Source organism: Panicum virgatum, chromosome 5K (assembly GCF_016808335.1).
Source record: "Panicum virgatum strain AP13 chromosome 5K, P.virgatum_v5, whole genome shotgun sequence".
In the NCBI taxonomy this organism is placed as follows: domain Eukaryota; kingdom Viridiplantae; phylum Streptophyta; class Magnoliopsida; order Poales; family Poaceae; genus Panicum; species Panicum virgatum.
The window spans coordinates 57,597,170-57,616,545 of NC_053140.1; the positions used below are offsets into that span (position 1 = coordinate 57,597,170).

At 47.4% G+C, this 19,376-nt stretch overlaps 3 protein-coding genes across 34 annotated transcripts; all 3 read right to left on the reverse strand.

Moving 5' to 3' along the window:
- Positions 1 to 92: 92 nt before the first annotated feature.
- Positions 93 to 5,758, reverse strand: LOC120710349. Of its 25 annotated transcripts, none has more exons than XR_005689845.1 (10): positions 5,524 to 5,758; positions 5,206 to 5,266; positions 5,029 to 5,092; positions 4,810 to 4,883; positions 2,734 to 2,819; positions 2,531 to 2,607; positions 1,716 to 1,792; positions 801 to 860; positions 406 to 668; positions 93 to 313 (listed from the first exon to the last, which is right to left on the reverse strand). XR_005689845.1 is itself a non-coding variant. In XM_039995974.1 (5 exons), exons 1-4 carry the CDS (start codon positions 5,675 to 5,677, stop codon positions 2,533 to 2,535), a joined length of 384 nt encoding a protein of 127 aa, XP_039851908.1. In that variant the 5' UTR covers positions 5,678 to 5,758; the 3' UTR covers positions 93 to 668; positions 801 to 2,532. The 25 variants fall into 25 exon arrangements, 2 of the variants coding, with proteins under 2 accessions (XP_039851908.1, XP_039851907.1); XR_005689862.1 differs by adding an exon at positions 1,239 to 1,332 and having other exon boundaries at positions 93 to 668; XR_005689843.1 differs by having other exon boundaries at positions 93 to 668.
- A 2,940-nt stretch (positions 5,759 to 8,698) lies between these two features.
- LOC120710352 lies at positions 8,699 to 12,220 on the reverse strand. Of its 4 annotated transcripts, none has more exons than XR_005689865.1 (8): positions 11,836 to 12,220; positions 11,000 to 11,071; positions 10,594 to 10,661; positions 10,192 to 10,342; positions 10,027 to 10,110; positions 9,533 to 9,619; positions 9,113 to 9,189; positions 8,699 to 9,007 (listed from the first exon to the last, which is right to left on the reverse strand). XR_005689865.1 is itself a non-coding variant. In XM_039995982.1 (7 exons), exons 1-7 carry the CDS (start codon positions 12,007 to 12,009, stop codon positions 8,996 to 8,998), a joined length of 648 nt encoding a protein of 215 aa, XP_039851916.1. In that variant the 5' UTR covers positions 12,010 to 12,218; the 3' UTR covers positions 8,699 to 8,995. The 4 variants fall into 4 exon arrangements, 2 of the variants coding, with proteins under 2 accessions (XP_039851916.1, XP_039851917.1); XR_005689864.1 differs by having other exon boundaries at positions 8,699 to 9,013; XM_039995982.1 differs by lacking the exon at positions 9,113 to 9,189 and having other exon boundaries at positions 11,836 to 12,218.
- A 2,092-nt stretch (positions 12,221 to 14,312) lies between these two features.
- On the reverse strand, positions 14,313 to 16,331 carry LOC120710351. 5 transcript variants are annotated; one of them, XM_039995976.1, is made up of 8 exons: positions 16,104 to 16,331; positions 15,946 to 16,013; positions 15,796 to 15,863; positions 15,609 to 15,706; positions 15,407 to 15,515; positions 15,228 to 15,241; positions 14,729 to 14,830; positions 14,313 to 14,635 (listed from the first exon to the last, which is right to left on the reverse strand). In XM_039995976.1, exons 1-8 carry the CDS (start codon positions 16,305 to 16,307, stop codon positions 14,474 to 14,476), a joined length of 825 nt encoding a protein of 274 aa, XP_039851910.1. In that variant the 5' UTR covers positions 16,308 to 16,331; the 3' UTR covers positions 14,313 to 14,473. The 5 variants fall into 5 exon arrangements, with proteins under 5 accessions (XP_039851910.1, XP_039851912.1, XP_039851914.1 ...); XM_039995978.1 differs by having other exon boundaries at positions 15,199 to 15,241; XM_039995980.1 differs by having other exon boundaries at positions 16,133 to 16,325.
- Positions 16,332 to 19,376: the final 3,045 nt, after the last annotated feature.

Consider the following 19,376-nt stretch of genomic DNA (forward strand, 5'->3'; position numbering starts at 1 on the left):
ATATGGGAGATAATAAGTTTATTTATGGTAAGTATTATTGCAGGTTGGTATGATTTATGCAGAACAGTCTGTATTTTGTGTAGACAATAGGATAATGATAGGGTAGTATAATTTAATAATATGCACAATATTTTCATAGGCTAGCGAGTTCAGATGTAGATATCTAGTTATATTATATATAAGCCCATAATTTTATAAACATACATAAGTAAAGACATAGAAATAGGAGATAAGTTGGGGTCTTGGGAATGATTTTGCTTTTTTCCACTTGCTTCAGATGGGAAGGTCTCGATGTCTTGTGCTTTTGGAGGGGCTGCGAATTAAGAAGTCAGTATTAGTTTCCTTTTTTAAAAGAAAAAGCAAAACAAAAAAAAGGGACTATAAGGTTGTAGAATGAATATGCACCTGGTATGTTAGATTACCAATTTTTTGGTTCACGGAGTCTGTAATTTTGGAAAAGCATATAATTCACAAATCAATATGTATAGTTTTGTTATAAAGTATATGTTATAAAGTAGTTTTGTTATTTCAGGCTAGTAAAAGAAATGTATGCTAAACTGCATAATAGTAGGTGTCATTGAGGTCTTCCTCATCTGAAGTTTCTCCAGAGTATGCAAAGCCATGAAAAGTGGGTGGATTATTGTTTCTTCTTTCATCTTCTACTTGAGCTGTAATAAACATAAATAATAAATTTGATTAGCATGTCTAACTAAGCTATGGTATATGTGGATATAGTCGATCAGAGGGAAGTATATCTTTCTTTGTATTTTTGTAGGAATTATGAAAAATGCGCAACTAACCTTCAAATATAGCTCTATCGCATTGTCTGACCATGTCGGAGTCTTCTTGTTGTTCCCGTTCTACTAGGGAAGAGCCATGGTTGAAATTATAAATATAATAACATACGTGGTAGTATTGCTATAAGAGAGAAGTGCTTTGTGCGCGCCTTGGCGCACCCGGATATTTTAAGCTAAACTACTGATTATCCTTATTATCTATATCTAATAGATTATGTAATAATAGACTACTTAACAAAGTATTATTTTGATGTCTGATCCAGGGAAAGTAAGGTAGAAGCACATAAAGCTATGTACATATCTCATTGATAATTATTTTATAGCTACAGAGTAGTTAGATATATAATTGTTTAAGGGACAGTAAAGTACATAGAATTTGTATTTTTTTTGGTGTTTCTTGGCAGTTGCACAATTTTTTTATTTGAATGGTAGCAGATATACTTTTTATCAGAAAAAAATTCCTGGCAGCAGTTGAGTTAAGAAGCTCCAACAATGTTCCCAAGGCCCATCTACCACCCCGTGGCTCATTCACTGACTAAAACAACATTAGAACAGAATAGTGACACAACAATTTGGCTGAATTACATGTCGCATCACCAGTAAAATAGGCAAAGTACCCAATCCTGAAAGTAGATGTTTTGGATGCATATATACATATCTTATTTTGAACATGAATAGACGATTCTATAGTAGCCATCTAATTTACTAAAAGAAAGTACTGGCAAACACAAAAAAACTGCTAGTATAATTTGTGAAGCGGTTCTCTGTCATTGTCAGTTTCAGCAAGTACTATCAGGTTACCACAATAGACTGAGGCAAAAATGTCTAGGAAACAGGTGCATCTTTCATGCATGCAGCATAAACTATTAGCCCAACAAAAAAACAGTAACACTCCATATATGTCGGGATAAATCTTACCAGTCTTCGAATAACATCATCAACCAACTCTTGAGGCAGAACAACACCATCCAACTCTTGAGGTTTATCAGTAGCCCCTAGACAAAGAATTGCCATCAAACAAAAATATAAGTACAGGATATTGAACCCTAAACAGCAGTGAATCAAGCAACATCAATTACCAAACTAAAAGTTACTGTCCTTTTGAAAGAAAAGCTTCAGCATGGGATTTCAAAATTAATATCATAAATATTGCACTGTAGGGCAAACACAAGGTAAAACAAAGCATAATTAAACAATTGGTTCGATGACACCCGATCAAATGAATAAGGAATTCAAATTTCAATCGCATGCTAGTGTCATTCTCATGATGTAGCTTTGTAGACATGATGCTATCAATCTGCAGAATAAAAACCAGCCAACGATAAAGAAGCTGCAGATTCCAATACCACAGTAGAGTTGTAAGCAAATCAAATTTTCTTTCACCTGGCAGAACTTGTATCATGAAAATTTATACCTAAAGTTAAACTTGGCCATGAAAGGCGAATCAATCAATACATGAATCTTCAGGTTTTCATTGTATCTTTAGACACACAGAGTGTATGTGGAAGCATAATAGAGGTGGAATACTGGGCGGTATACATAAATGCAAAGCAATCAAATGAAGTTAGATCTACAAGCAAGAAAATGAATCCTTGGATGTTAATGTTAAAAGGGTAAATAAAAAGGAAGAGTATAAGCTATAAAGAAAACATAGGCAGAACGGCAAACAAAACAACTAAGATGAAATTAGGCCGGCAACCATATTAAACCAGAAGGTACATAGAAGGTTGTACCGCTAATTGGCAGAAGCGAGGATTAAGTGGATAAAGACTCTTGCTTTGCTTGGAAAGTAGTGTTTCATCATTGGTTCCTGCATGGACAAAGAATGTACTTCGAAATTAACATGAATCAACACTAAATGTCATGATTATAGGGTCATGTTTAATTGTGGGATGAGTGTTATAAGCAATTGGTGTAACTGATTGCATGGTGTTACCTTGGTTAGTGATTATTTTTTAGGCTCAATTTAGTTGAGACATTGGCTGCCTCCGGAAAGAAAAAATACCGTCAGGAAAATGTAAGCTGCAATCAAAATATATGCCAAAAAAAAGAATGTATTATCTTTCGTGGTTCAATTGGGCACTTTTTTAAATATATTGTGTTTAGTGAAAATGGTTGGTGATATGTAAACTATAGATGCATTAAGTGAGCTACTATATATTTTTCATAATTTATGGACTAACAGGGCAGCAGTAAATAATTAAACCATCTTAAGCTTAAATTAAATTCTAAAAAGGACATTAGAGAAGCATTAATATTGTTCCTCTGTAGTTCTAGGTCTAATTTAGTAGTTACTATATTAGACTTACAATACAGTAACCATGTGGTAACTTTGCTTTTATCAAAATTTATTTTAGCACAGCAAAATCAATGTATAGAGCTTAGGGTTTAGATTTTAAAATTTTGGGTTTAGGGTTCAGGATTTCTTAGCAAACCAAATTCAATGTATGCAGCAACCTAGCATTAAACATTCATTTTTCTTTCTTGGCAATTGGGAAAAAAATAAGAACCAAATAATAAAGGGGTTTTTTTATTCATGCCATTACAATTTTCGAAGTTTTGAGATATGCCACTATAATTCACCTATTTCGAAATTTGCCATTACAATTTTCCCATTCTTTGAACCGTGCCATTTTATACGTCTTTGATGCTCTTGGACCCACTTGCAGACCTCCGTATTTTCGTATGGTCCACAATGCCCCTGCTGCCTCTCTTCTCTCCACTGGCTGACACTTGGGCCCCACGCCATCTTCTTCCTCCCTTCCTCCCACGCCAGCAGCTCCACAACTCCATCGTGGCCGCACGCCTCGCCGGCGCCCCTGCACGCCGCCCCGGCGCCTAATGCCGAGCGTCTGGCCGCACCACTCCTTCCTCCCTTCCCCTCATGCGCCTATTAAAGGCCAGCTCAAGCCCCTGCGCGAGCGCCAAGCTCGCCCCCCGGCCACCATTGCCGCCGCCGAGCCCTGTGCACGCCGATGACCCCCCTTCGGCTTCCCTATGCCCCCATCAACCCATAGCTAGCTCGCACCCGACCTCCTGAAGCTCGTCCACCCAATCACTGCCGCTTCCCCTCGCCGGAGTGCCGTCGCCGCCGCACAGCACCGCCGCCGAGCCTTGGCCACCGCCAACGACCCCCTTCCCGGCCACCCCAGCATCCACCGAAGCCACCGAAAGGTAGCGCTCGCCGCCCTGGTGCTCCCCAACCTGACCTCGCCGCCAGCCAACCCTTCCCCTCGCCGGATTTCGTCTCGTCCCCAACTAGCCAGTCAAGATGCTACACGAGGCTGGGACTGCGTCCTGCACCTGCGGGCTAATCTACGGGACCTACGGCTACCGCCGCCTTCCCCTCTCCATGCCTCGGCGCGGGTCTTCTCCTGCCGCGCGTCCTACGACCTCGTCGTCCTCCTCGGCATCCTCTGCTCCGCCGCCGCCGTCGCCGCGAGCCCTGCAGGCCGCGGGCGCTCGGGGGCGCGGGCCGCTACACTGCTGTCGCCGCGAGCCCTGCAGGCCACGGGCGCTCGGCCTCGCGGGCCGCCGCCGCATGACCCCGGCCGCCACGCCATCTTCGCGCAGAACGCGGACCCGTGCGGCGCCTCCACCTCCACCATGAGCAGCAGTTCGCCGGGAAGGATTCCTGGGTGGGCGGGCGGCCACCAGAGGAGTCCTGTGCGGGCGGGCCACCAGTCCCGGTGTTGGGGGTAGAAGGAAGAAGAAGCACCGGAGGTTGAAGGAGAAGCTGACGTGTGGGCCCCACACTGTCATTGAGTGAAGGAGAGAAGCACCAGGGGGTATTTTGGACCATACGAAAATACACGGGTCTGCGAGTGGGTCCAAGAGCATCAAAGACGTATAAAATGGCACGGTTCAAAGAATGAGAGAATTGTAATGGCAAGTTTCGAAATAGGTGAATGGTAATGGCATATCTCAGAACTTCGAAAATTGTAATGGCATGAATCCAAAAAACCCAAGTTTAAATAGGAAGAAGGAATAAGAGCAGTACTATTTTTGTTACCAGGTATGATGAAGTCAATCTAACAGAGATTTGTATCTCCGATTTGGAACTCGCAGGAGTACGAATCTCCAACTCTGAAGCAAGTAGAGCAAAACCATAAATGGTTCGTGAACTAACAGAATGAGTTCTCAGAACACAGCAATAACGGGCAAAGAACTGAACCAGTAACTCTATTTTTTTTAAGAGAATGACATTGGAGTTTATGGCAAACCTGCTTACCTCAAATGCTGGCGGACCGTGCTTAATTGTCAGATCTGCAAGCAAGCAGAGCAGCTACGACAACCTGCAGAGAAGGAAAGCAAAAGAAGAAAATCTATTTGCGAACGATGGTACACCATGAAACCCAGTAAAAGAAGTAGAAGGGAGGGGAAGGGGAGGGGCAATTACTGTTCTCACCAGTAAAGATGTGGAGCCATACTTGTGTAGATCCGTTAGGACTGGCAGCAAATATGGTGATCTGTTTATTAAAAAAAATAGTTGAAGTTGAGAACGAAGCATAAACCAGATCTTGAAAAAGAGCGAGATTAATAAATTTTTAAACGCAAGGAGTTGCAGAGTTATATCTTATATGGAATGCAGCAGGGGCGTTCAGGAGTCAATCAAAGTACGTGGCAAGATGTAAGAATCAAAAGAAAGGAGAGGATTTGAGGCTGATGTACTGGGAAATCCAGGGGGGATGTAGAAACGCAAATACCATGCAATAGAGTAAAATACCAGGCCTCAGCTGGAAAGGCTGCTGGACGCTGTTAAGGTCGCCTCCACGGCCGTAGGCCATGTGGCCGTGGAGTGACTGGGCGTCATACTGCGACTCATTGCCGTCCCAGTTGAACTCGTACTCCAGGTCCGTCGACGCCATCCTCTTCCTCATCCCCGGGCACGCGCACGCAACCTGCAAATTAGAAATTCAGTGAGGTAATCCAAGCTAAACATAGGGGGATTTGCAACAGGGGAGAAGGGCATGTTTTTTCTGAGTTAAATACACCAGCGGCCTATCAACTCGCAAAATCGAAATCTAATATTCTAAATGTTGGGATCTTTGCTTCTTAGATGCACAAACAGAGAGCATGAATAGTAAGATGAAAGTGAAAGTATGTGTCGAACTCTCCAATAATAATCAGAAAATTCAACCCTTTACACTGTGGAGAGATGGGGCTATTTATACCCCTAGCCCTCGGCCAGGATTACCTAAATTGCCCCCTCCCAGCTCATTTACAGCCCACTCTCAGCCGGTTTCGGGGTAAAATTACAATGTGAGAGGTTTACAAATCCGACCTTCTCACGTATTCGGAAGGTGTACAACTCCGACCTTCTTTCATATTCACGTTTTACTCACATGTCTTCAGTCGATGAAGGTTGCTATAACCTTCGGGTTCCTCCGAGGGTTTGGGCCATGAAGATTCCATCAACGAAGGTCTTGATCTTCGAGTTTATGTTTCTGGGTGGCCGTTCGTCACCTTCGGCGCGGTGAAGGTGGTAGGTATCCTTCGGACCGAAGGCCTTGGTGTTTGCGCTTGCGCTTCAGGGCAGCCTTCCGTTACCTTCGGCCTTCAGAACGTGATATCTTTCGGCCCGAAGGTCATGGTCTTCGAGCTTGCGCTCCTTAGTGTTCATCCGATATCTTCGGGTACGCTTGGCTCCATTTCGTTGTGGCCCTGCAAACAGGTTAGGGAGCATTTCCGAGGGTGAGGGCTTGACCCGAAGGTCCAATCCCCAACACTGAACTTGTTAAGTTGTGCCACTTAAATCCATACCCCTTGACGTAGCGCCACGTGGCATGACTATATGAAAAAAAAACCCTTCAAATTAGTCATCTTCTACCTTCACATCCCAACACGGGTAGGCAGCACCCAGCGTCACGCACGCACACGAGGACGGGAACCTTGAGCGCCATGGCCCACACGCGGTCGCCGCCCTGCGCCCCCGCGGCGTCGGCCCCGCACAGGCGGCGGCAGCGGCGGCATGCACGAGCAGCAGCAGCGTCGCCGCGGCTTCGGACCCGCGGCCCAGCGCCGGCGTCCTCCGCCAAGGCCCCTACCACAGCCTCATCTACGGCGCCTTCCAGGACCGCGCCACCTTCGTCTCCCACGCCCGAACAGCCGGGCGCACTGCGCGCAACAGCGACGCCTGCCTCGCCAAGATCTGCGGCATCATCGCGGCCGACGAGTGCCATGAGGCCGCCTACACGATAGCATCCGCCAGGGCCTTCGAGACAGGTCCGGACGGCATGGTCACCATGCCCCGCGAGCTCATGACCGACGGCCGCGACGAGCACCTCTTCGATCACTTCTCGGTGGTTGCGCCACGAGCGCCCTGCGGCGACGCCCGTCCTCGTCCTCCATGGCCTGCCGCCGCCACGCCTTCCATGCCCCGACCCCGACATCCACCTTCGCTGGCGACACCGCCGCGGCCTCGACTCGCCGCCGCCATCATCGTCGGCATGCGCGGCAAGCGCGAGCAGCGGCATTAGCGCCGCGGCGGCCTCGGACCCCGCCGCCTGGCTCCGGCGCCCTCCCTGCGGGCGGCGAAGCTCGAGCCGCCGAACCTCCATGGGCTGCGGCGTGGCCGCCGCGCCGCCATGGCCACGCGCACTGGAGGCTCCTTGCCACGCGCAGGCCCTGGCCGCGCTGCGCGCAGGCCACGGCCGTTGTCGTGTCACTCGAGGTGGGGCGGCGGCGACGAGGGCCCCGGCGGAGCTCGAGGCATGGGGGACGGGAAGGTCGCGTGCGGCCCTTGTCGCCCGTATTCGCCGTCGAAGAGGAGAGAGGCGCGGCGGAGAGGGGGGTCCCGCCCGGCCGCCGGTCCTGCGCAGGCCGCTCGCGCCCGCCGCCGCCGCACGCAGATCAGCACGCCGGCCGCCGCTCCAGCCACGTGCTCCCGCCACCCACATGGATCCGACGTGGTGTGGCTGCGGGCGGGGCCGGCGGATGGCAGTGAGCGGCGGAGCAGAGCCGGACCCGCCGCCACTGCCGTGAGAAAGGGGAGGGAGCGAGGCCCCGCCGCCGCTCCGCGCAGGGTACCGAGCAAGGGAGGAGGGCGCAGTGGGGAAAAGGAAGCGTGGAGGGCCGGCGCGGCGAGGCGGGGAGGAGGGGTGCGCGCCAGCCAATCGCCGGCGGTGGGGTGGAGGGGGCGCGCCGGCGTGTGGCCGATGGGGGAGGAGGCGTGGTGAGAGGAGGGAAAAAAAGAAGGGGTTTTTTGTATATATTCATACCCCTTGAAGAGTTATGGACCTAAGTGGCACAACTTAACAAGTTTATGGTGTCAGATTTCGATTTTGTGAGTTCGTGGACCTAAGTGGCACCTGAGGACAAGTTCGAGGGCCGCTGGTGTATTTAACTCTTTTGTTTTCTATCGGAGAAATCGGCTAGAGCGTCAGGTCTGCTCGAGGTTTCGCGAAGGAAGATTTTTTTACAGCGGATGGGTGAAACAGCGGACAGAGTGGTCACCGCATGATGAAGATCAAACGGTTGAAAGCATTTTTAACCGACTTGGTGCGCAAATGACATATAGAAATGAAGAGTGTAAAAGAATCCAAAAATTCTTTTGGCATATGCATTTCCACATTTGGCCCAGTGACCTCTTCCTCTATTTTAATGGAAAGGCACACAATCTCGTGCCCAAAACTGGACCATTTCAGGACAATCTGCACATGGAATCTATTGTTTCCAATTTGAACAGTATTTTGCTTCCAATCCGAGCCGTTTTAGGAACCGCTGGACTTGTATAACATCTTAACTGTCTGCAGCATGGAAATTGTGAGCCATCATAAACTGTCTGTGAACAGTACAAGCATAAACTGTCTGCAACAGAGTAGAGAAGCGCCCCTACGTTTTCGATTCCGCTCGGCTGAGAAGAGAAGTGCTCCTACGTTTTCAATTCTACTCGTCTGAACTGGTGGGCGGTCATTCCTTGTTCTTTATTTGCAATAGAAATGTGTGAGGTTACATGTTTTGCAGCTGTAAAAAGGCCTTGTTCTCGTATGTACAGTTGAGCTTTACGAGGGCTGTTTTCGCTACATCGTGTCCTACACCGCCTACATTTTCAGGGGAGAAACCAAATGCTTCGCAGTGGCTCCAATCCAAGTAACGGGAAGCGTTACTTTACAGGCTCTCATCTTGGTTACTTGGTAGCCTGGTGCCAAGATGGAGTTTCAGACTTTCAGTTGGTATGTCTTGGTGTTCTTCAAGGTTCAGATAAGTCCCTATACCTGTAGAGAGAACCAGAACAAGAAGTTAGTCAGCTTTCTTTTGGGGATATATTGCCCATGTATTTCTACAAATAAACAGTAACATGCATCTCCACGTACAGCAGAAAGCAGATACTGGATTTTTAATGGAACCAGAGGTGTTCAATCGAGCAACACTGGGTTTAAGTGAACAATACCTAAGGAATATTAGAAGGCTGTTTTTAGCGAGGGTTACAGGTAAAACTCAGAGAACAAAATTTTCATGCAAATAGATCTAACTGATAGAATAATGCTGCTGAAGGTAACTTGATAAATACAATGCAGTTCCTGCTTTCTCAGATTTCTATTCTGGAACATTTTCTGATGACGTATATAAGATGGCTTCATGTAGCATGGAAGAATATGGCTCACATTCCAGATATGCAAATGTCCATATACCCACTACCCTAAGTCATAAAAGCCCAAGTTCAAAAATCCAGCAGCTTTCACTCGATTTGGAATAGATTGGTCATAAATTTCTCTTGTATCTGGGAAGTATACCTGTCTTCGTCTCCGGTGTTGCAAAGCATAGCAAGAACGTGCTATCACATAACAGGGAAGAAAGAATCCCGCAAACTGAAGCGTTGCCTGAAATAAGGAAAAGATTTAATGTCCTGCATAAATGGTGTACATGGAAAATGAAAAAAATGAAAATCCAATCCCACTATGGACTGAGCAACGAATGCAGAAGTGGAATGCGATCAGTTATGAGCAAATCAAGCTGACTCAGACTTCCAACAAATGATTAATCAAACCCTTGCTAATGAAATTTATCTCGAGAATTTGCTATACTCAGTAGTGCAATTTATGTCAAGTATAATGCTGCATTATGCTATTTCAGCATTATACTACAATAAAACAGATCGCAGAAACTTAGCAGACCATGTTAACAGCAAATGCATCACTATATGATACTTCAAAAGAAGCCGACCGAATCATCTTAACAGGACATGTTAATATCAAATGTAATAATGAGATAGGTCTGTCGAACTCACACTGAACAGCACTGTTGCATCTTGTAGCATGCTAACATCCCTCACAATGACAATTACATGGCGCACAAGCAGAAGGAACATCAACTGCAATAAATTCAATATTAGATTCCATCTTCCACAACAACTAAGAAAAAAAAATTATGAACAGAAGCTTCTTTGACATACAATTAAAGCAATGGTTCGGCAGCATGTAACACCACTAGAACTTGTGGATACACAATCCTCAAATTCAGCTTGCAGCAGCTGCTGCTCTGCGATGGCAATGGCTAAAAAATGAGAATCATCATGAGTATCGATTCTTCCAACCCAGTTTTGCCTGTTAATATAAAAGCCGTGGATTCAGAATAACCACAATAATATCCAGAAACTGGACTGCAAACATCTGCTCCTCTATTGAAAAATTGGGGGGAAACAACTACTCTGCTTTAACTGCGGATGAAATGATAGGATCACATTCTGCAATCTGCTCCAAAGAAATAGCTGATTTCAACATTTTCTTTTTATTTTGAAAGAATTGATTCATGCAAACTGATCAAAGCATAAAGAATTGTTGTATCCCATGAGTACCTAGGATCGATATCCATTTCATCTGAACAACATTTGGGTGGAGGGAGGACATAATTTGGTGAGTAGACCTGCAGGCAGATTAAAAGAACAAATATGAAAACTTCTTCAGCAATTACAGCAACAATAAGAAACGTATAATTTCCCCCATTTTCCTTATTTCTTCTGCAAAGCAGATGCCCTGAAATTGGATCGCTCATAAACATACTAGATCTACTCATCTAGGCCTACCAAAATCAAGTAGCAGATAGACTGAAAAGGCTGCAAAAGTCAAAGTCGCATGGCATTATCTAGAAAAGATATGCCACATGGCATTTTTTTTGTTGAGAAGGGAAGTTTTGCTACACGGCATTAATAGAAAAGAAAATTTGAAAGTTAGGTTTTGTAACAGAATAACAGAAACACTGACCTGGTTGCAGATTTCACATGTAATGTTCCCCTTCTTGTTGCACCATCTCTGTATGCATTTCCTGTGGGCGAACTGCATACAACCAACAACAATAGGTTAACATAACATTAGCATTTCCTTCAACAAGTACACCTAAGTCACGTGTAGAACAACATCAAGGAGAAAAAAGTTTATTGGACAGCTGAAAATGGGGGGCTATATAGAAGATGCTAATGTTATGTTGTTCTAGAAGATGCTATATAGCCCCCCATTTTCTAGAGATTGACAATTTGGATGAGGAGAGAATAATATAATGTTTCCAACAACAAAAACACTCTTTCTAGAATTCATTCAATCATGAGGATACTGTTTAGACAACCTAAACATTGTCAGAGCATCTTGCAAATACGAAGGCCAAATGAACAGATGAAATACTGTAACATAACACTGTTCAACTTTGGTTGACGCGATAAAACAATCCACTTAATAGAACTTCGGTGCTCCTAGATTGCAGCCAACCCTAGAGCTATCAGAGATGTCCACAATAAAGAACACTAAGATAATTCAATAAACAAGGAAGCAGGATGAGCATAGCATCAAGCCATCAACATAAACAAAATAAATTTTCCAAATAAAAACGTAGTGACCAGAAGAAATGGTAAATAAAACTTCAAGCATAGCAGAAGTTTCATCTTAAAATCTACCCAGGTCCATGAAGAATATAGCAAACAATCACCATAATTTTACTACGAAATTACCAACCACTACTACTTTTTAACTCACCTCGGTTCCTCGACATCCAGGCAAAAGAAGGAAAACTTGCAAAGAGGGAGGGATAAACAGAGCAGAGGGCTCACCTTGAGCGTGCCAGCGCAGGCGCAGGGTGAGTCCATGGCGCCCTCGTCGCCCTCCTCCTGACATATCCGGCACTCAATCACCCCCTTGCCGTCCATCCCCACGCCGACCTCCACCTCTACGTGGCCTTCGCCGCCGGAGCAGCCATCACCGGCAATCTTCTCGGTGCGCGCCATCTCCCGGGAAGCTTTTCTTGGAGCAGGTGGTGAGTCTGAGAACGAGCCAAAAGGCGGGGCCTTTTAGCTCCTCCGGGGAGACCAACAACTCCAAGAACAAGAAGAGGGAAGAGGGGAGAAGAAATATATTAAAATGAGATGGCCTTTCCCCTTTTTTATTATACTAATATTACAAGCTATTTTACCATTTCCGCAGTTCTTTCTGCTCCATGCTTTGCAGTTCGTTTGTTTATTTATGGGGTCCAATGATGAGTGAGTGATTGGGTTTGTGGGGTTAGTGGACAATGGATAGCTTCCACTCATGGCTCTTGCTAGTGGGTATGAGTTGATACTGACACGCTAATACTGAAAAATCTTCTTCTTTAATACTGAAAATTATTTTTCTTCTTTATTCCGAAGAGAATACTGATACGGCATTGTGTTGATTGTAAGCATTACGGCCTCTCTTGTCTGAGTTGGGCTCTAGGTAACTGTGTTAACTCTGGGCAGGCGCTAGGCAGTGGTGTGATTAAAACTCCTTTTGCTTTGTTCTTCCTGATGTCATGATTGTACAGTTTGTTTTGCCTTTCTGTTTTTTTTTTCTTTTTTTTTTTGACTGGTTTCTTCATCCATGCCGTGTGGTTAGGTGAGGAAGGGGTCGCTGTGTTGCTTGTGAGCTGCATATAAATGTAAACTTTATTAGAAGCAATCATACTTTTTGTTTATTGAAAATTTGAAATTGTTTTTTTGTTGGAACAATGGGGTGAAAATTGTAAATATAACGGTACAAATGCTTGTAAAGTATGGTAGCTTGATACCTGAAGCAATATAATTGGTACTTGCTTTGCTAACCAAAATGTCCATCAGTATAATGGTGCTTAAGACATGTCGTGTTGCATATTAAGTACAGCAACGAATGAGTGTACTCATTGGCTACCTTTGTCGTGGAAACATATGGTTCTATCGTACTAATGGGTCACTTTTGAATTTTGATCATGTTGAAAAGCTTGCTTTTCTTTTTTCCTTTTTAAATATTAAATAAAAAATTACACTCGAAGATATATTGGATCAATTCACAATGAAATCACCCTTCAAGGAATTTTTTTTTTCAAAAAGGAATCCAGAAAAAATGCAATCAACTGCCTCTAAAAAGGCTACTCCTATGTACTAAAATTAATCATAGTCAATGGTAGTGCATGCCTTCTTTTGTGGGAGCCTTAACTTTTGTGGTGGCAAGATTTGATGTGTGTACTTGGGTGGTTAAACCACCACCGTGTTCGATTTCAACGAGAGGTTGCTGCACCTTTGAGGACCGCGACTGGTCACCCTCTACAACTAAACACCATTGTCACTGACTCTAGGCCAGCGTGTATGTCACAATTTTGTGCAGATATTTCGGCACCCACTTCTTTATCTGTATAATGATTCGTCTGAATCGATGATGATTTCTAGTAAGCTGGTACCTAATCTGCCTCGGCTAATTTGTCTCCCAAATCATCGATACAATTCTTTGCATAAAAAATGATATAAACAAGAAGAAAGAGCACAGGTTAGGGGGTTGAGAACCCAATGCATGCTAGAACCATTCTCTAACAAGCAGAGTGTCTGCATTCGCAATGCTTCAAAAATTGTACTATATAAGATTCCTGACAGCTGGGTTGCTGTGGCTCTAAGCCCTGCTCAGACAAAAAAGGAAATATGGTTACATGCTGACATGTATTTCTAAACTTCATAGTAACTATTTATGATTTAGCAATTCTGTTGGTTGGGAGATTGAAGGGTCACTATTCAGTAAAGTAATTGTACTGGAAGCGTGACAGGAATATTGGTGGTAGTCCAAATCATCCCAGGTCCTGAGTCCAATCATGTCTCTTAGTGAACTGACTTCTTTCTGGTATAATGATGTGGCTACTATCCATGAGGTGAACATTTCAGCACTGAAATATTTGTGTCAGGAAGTTGCGAAACACTGTGAAGACAGGGAATTCTTATGGATCATGGAATCAGAGTTGCAGATGTTTTAGGGTCTTTTTCTTCACCCAGAATATGCAGCTGATTTTCTCTGAAAAAAATGAAGGAATAATATGTGCAGTTGGCAGGTCACTGCTGATGTGGGGGAGTGTGAACCTTGGGAGGCGGGGGGTGGCACCCCGAATGATTGATCGGGTAGTTGGAAGCCAAGGTGTCAACGGATGATACTCCAGACAAAGTGGATAAGATTTCGTTATAGCGTGCTACAAGCTGGAGCTGCAGTGTCTCATTGTTGGCATGGGCCTCCCCATGCACAGTTTGCTAATGATATCTGCAACAGGTTCTGAAGCATGTGTTCTCTGTGTGTTCATGTTCAGTGCGGCTATTCATATCTTCAGAAATGTTTCAGTTGCAACTTGCAAGATCAAAACAGTTGCTACGACTTTCCAATTAATACATTCATAAGAGATAGCACATGGGGTGATAAATGTATGCAGGGGATAGCCAGTTCTTTCTACTCTGAAGATTCAGATTGCTCCTCTGAATCCTCATCAGAGTCGGACTTTTCTAGCTGCAGGACAACATTGAACACGAATGCCGAACCCGGCGTGAACACCGACTCCATCTCGCTTTCGGTCTGGGTCGTCCTGATCTCTGGGTTCACCTTGAGGTTTTCCTGAATCAGTAGCAAGTCAGTGTTATACCTACCAGGCTACCAATATACTACACAGGATTAATTTTGCAAAGTGTTATCTATATTGGCATTCACCTTCTTGATAAATTCTTCGATGGTGATGGTGAGTATCTCCTGAAGGACGAACTTGGTGACCCGGCTTTTGCCGAGCATCTGCAGGAGGATGCTGCTGGGTATCTGAAGGCAGCAACATCATTAGCTGTGTTCAGTGGTTGCTGAAGGACTAGAGACAACAAGATTATGCTGTGCAAGCTTGGGATTGCACTTTTTGTCAGGCCGTACCAGTAGTTGATCTCAATTAGTAGCCGACACTAGCGGTTGAAATCTAGTTGCCAACAGCTGCTTGTACTCGTTTTTGATTGAGAAGTTGATTGAAACAATAGTGTGTACTTTTGTTTCAGAAAAAGAGTATGGGTTATCTTAAAGAGCATCTCATGTTTTGAAGGTTGATAAAACGCTGTTGAATGGTTTTGCACTTGGGATCTTCAAGTGAATGCATATGCGTGAAACAAAAGGGAAACCGTGCAATCAAAAGGGTGACGTACAGGAAAAACTGAGGTTTGCAGGCACTTACATTTGATGTTTTCCCTACAAACAGCCAACGAATGTCCATGCAAAGGAAGCAGAAAAAATATCAGAAGTTTGAATTACTTCGTGAAAGCAAATATGAAATGATCCTTGTAAGAAAACATGAACGCAAATGTCAAGCAAGAATGTCATCATATGAAGAGAGATTATGAGGCGCTTCAGTACCTCCCTTGGACTTTCTGAAACCAGGAACCGGCGGTGCATCACGAGCCAAGAATGTTAGGGCTTCATCAAAAATCTTTTGCGTTGCCTTCCCAGGCAACTGTACTCGTACCTGCATACAAATTGACATGGCCAGATCAAATTGAAAGATTCAGGTGCAGGTATGGGCGGCTTTAACATGCCTGAACCGAGTTGGCGAGCTCACATTGATCATTTCATCGTCGCGCGACACGATGGACGTCTTGACGTTCTCCAGCGACAGGTCGCTCTTCCTCTCGGCCTCAGTGATCGACGAGTCCCGGCCTGCGTGCATTTCTTGAGGACATTAGCAATGTCTGAAACTGTGAACAGTAAGGCCGGCCCTGTACGCAGTAGCAGAAATCGCATATCACCTGATCCAACTGCAGACACCGGATGGAATGTGTGCCTCAAACCCGTTCCTCCACTGGAAACAAGCAACCTGTGAAAGCAAGCCTGAACACTGAAGACCGAGACTCTGAAAGTGACAAGCTGCAAAGGGGGAGGGAAGAAGTTCAGTTTACCCCCGCGCGGGTATCCGGCCCTTGCAGGCACCGCATACGTTGATGCGCGCACGAACTGGGTCGATCACCTGAGGGTTGAAAATGCCGAGATGAGTGCCGGCGGCCTAGGGCTAGTGCAATTGCTGGAAGTAATCAACAGGGCAACCGATGAACTGAACCTTCACTAGGGAGAGTGCGAGAGCGGGACCTGAAAGTAGCTGCGGCATCCTCGCCTCGACTGAAGAAGCTTGGGGAGGGTTGCGGCCGAGGCCATGGAGGTGGCTCCCGCAGTCCCGCTGCCCGTCCAGTTTCAGCCGGTCGGAGCTGAGGAGGCTGCAGAGCTGGAGGAAGACGTCGGAGAAATTGGAGCCATAAAATGCCATCCAAAATTATCTGCAACTGCAAGCTTCTCCTTGTCACGTTGTGCCTGTCTATTTGGGCCGGGCCGCATTTACTGCTTTAAATGGGCCTCCTATGAGCGATTGTTTTGCTAGGCTAGATTCCAGAACCCGATGCATCTACATCACTGAGCCTCGTGTCGGCCCATCGCCGAAGGCTCCCTGCCACCGTCTCTCCAGTCTACACTGCTCGATACTACGTCATATAAAGAGTATACAATTATACCGTCAGCAGCTTGGCTGCAGCTGCCCAACAAACTATGTGACATTGCGCTGGCTTGCTGTAGCTGCAGGCAGCTTTTTTTTACCGACTAGTAGTATTGTAAAATGACGTTAGCACCCTTATTGAATCGTGATGTGTTTTTTTTCCGGTGCTCGCAAGCATATTAACCATCATGCATTGTAATTAAGGATAATAAATGAATTTTACCACTTTGCCATGTAGTGATGTGAAACATCAGACATGCATGTAATTAAGAATTACAGAGTCTGACTTGGCCAAAACTTACAGAGTCTGAATTTTTCAAATTCTGGTACGCCCTACTTCTTATTCTACTACTACTACACACACACACACCCAGAGAGAGAAAGAGAGTACTAGTAGCTAGCTAGCCTGCTTGTCTAAATGTCATATGTTTAGATATGGGCATAGTATGTAATAATAGAGGCAAGGTTTGTTGTGTAACTGCATTTGCCTGTGTAACTGGATGATTCAAGAGGCGTACCAGCAAAAAAGAGCCAGAGTGGACCAATGAGGCAACAAACAGCAAACAATAGAGGCAAGGTTTGTTGTGGATCCCCAGAGCCAGGTACACGAAGACGATGGTTAAACCATTCACGCCTGCAAGAACAACATAGAGGAGATCCTCAAAATGACCAACACCGAGAGATAGTGCTGAATTGGAATGCATGGCCAAGCAAACAGAAACCGTACCTAGCAAGCCGAGCCGGCAGATGATCTGTGCACACCGAAGCTCTAGAAGAGATCGTGCGTAGGCACTAACCGTCTGTTTGGTTGAGTGGATGGCTCCAACCAGGTCGGAGCGAACCTTCTTTTCAAGCGTTTGGATGGAGACTGGAGGAGTTTGGAGCCGTTCTGAGATGGAATATTCGCAACATATGCGGGTTGGCCCCGTCCGCCAAAATCTGGCGGACGAGTTCGACCTGCGCGGGTTCCGTCCGAGCAGAGACGGGCGCCGTCTTCTTCCTCGCGTGAGGGCGACGTCGACGCCGCGCACGACGACGTCGACAGCGGGGGCGGCCCAGGGCGAGGCGCGCGAGCTCGACCTCGGCAGCGGCCGCACGGTCGATCGTGGCGGGCCAGGGCGCGGGCTCCCCCGCGGCGGCGCGGGAGCGGGAGAGGAGGCCCGGCTCCACCCGCAGCTCCGTCGGGTCCGCCGCCAGCCACGGCCGCAGCGCGGCCAGCAGCCGCGCGCGCAGGGCCTCCGCGAGGACCATCGGGGCGACTGGCGAGTGGTCACGCTAGGGCTCCATGGGTTTTGGGTGGCGCGAGCGGGGAGGGGGAGGTGGGAGCAGCAAGCCGGCGGTGGGGCGCGCGTAGGTCGGGGCGTCGGGACGAGGCGGAGGGTCGGGGCGAGGCGGCGAGCTCTGCCGCCACGGTCGGAGGAGGCGAGCTCGGCCGGCAAGGGCCGCGCAGCCCGGCCGGCGGCGGGGGGCCGGGCGCTGGCGGCCGGCTTCGGCGGGGGCCGTGCAGCTCGGCTGGCGGCGGGGGGTCGGGCGCAGGCCGTCGGAGGGGGGCCGGCCGGGGGCAGGGGGCACGGCGCGGTGCCCCCCTGAGGAAGAAGATAAGGGTTAGAAAAAAAGAAAAAGAAAAAGGTGAGAGATTGACAGGTGGGGTCCATTGGTGGCAAGTGGGACCCTCATTAACGGTGTTATCATGCCATTCAACCCCGTATTCCCAATTCCTTCAACCAAATATGAAATGTGTTCACTCTATCCCAAAATCAGAAGTGCAACCAAACAATGGATGGGTCAGCTCCGTCCCTAAAATCCGGATTGGATCCAACCCAATCCATTGATCCCGCAACCAAACACACGGTAAAGGGGATTGGATCCAACCCAATCCATTGATCCCGCAACCAAACACATGGTAAAGGGCACGCCGGCGGCTTGCAATGTCCACCATAAGCAGAAGCCAATGTGGAAATAGACTTGGTAGGATGGCGGTAAAATCTTCACCCTCTTCGCAACAGTCTCCGGTCCCAGGTACGTGATCAACGTCAACGATCCGCAAAGCGCGAGCCCGACCATATCTGACCTCCTGTCCTCCCCCTGGTAAGGGGAACACTTTCACTTCTCACCCCTGCCACAGGCCACCCATGAACACGCAATCCGGCAAAGAGAACCAGGCATACCTGACCAAGACCGGGCTGGACCGCCGCTGCCGCACCGTCCTCGAGCACATCCACCCTCTGCTCACCGCGACGACGGCGCTTTCCCCGGAGGTATGACCACCAGGAGCCAGCAACGCGTCGCTCCCTCAGCTCCGCCGCGGCGCGCTGCACCCGGACCATCGCCTCGGCCGCCTGCTTCAGCTCCCGGCACGCGCGCGCCAGTTCCGCCGCGCGGTTGCGAACAGCCTTAAGCGGAGCGCTATCAGCCGCCTCATCGCGGTGGCCGCGGCGCCGAGGGCCACGACGCAGTTCAGACGTGCCGCGGGGTCGCCCGCCTGCTCCATCGCGTCGGTGGCCACCAGCAGCTCGCCATGGGGCACGCGGGCGCCAACCGCGGCGGCGATGACATCGCGGGCCCGCGCCAGCATCTCGCTGCCTCTCTCCTCGAAATCACGGCGACCCGGACGTCAACCCCGTCACCGGTTCCTGCAGCCAGGAATTGTTAGATAATACTGCCGACGAACGAACCCACGCGAACCCGAACACGAACTACACCTCGACTGCCCGAGCTCGCCGCCTCCAATTCCTACCTTGGGTTGAGCAGCTGCTTCCACATCGTCGAGGAGATTTTGTCGAACGCCTTGCTGACGTCCGCGGATTCTCCAAAGTGACGACCACCAGCTGCCAGCAGCCTGGCCCG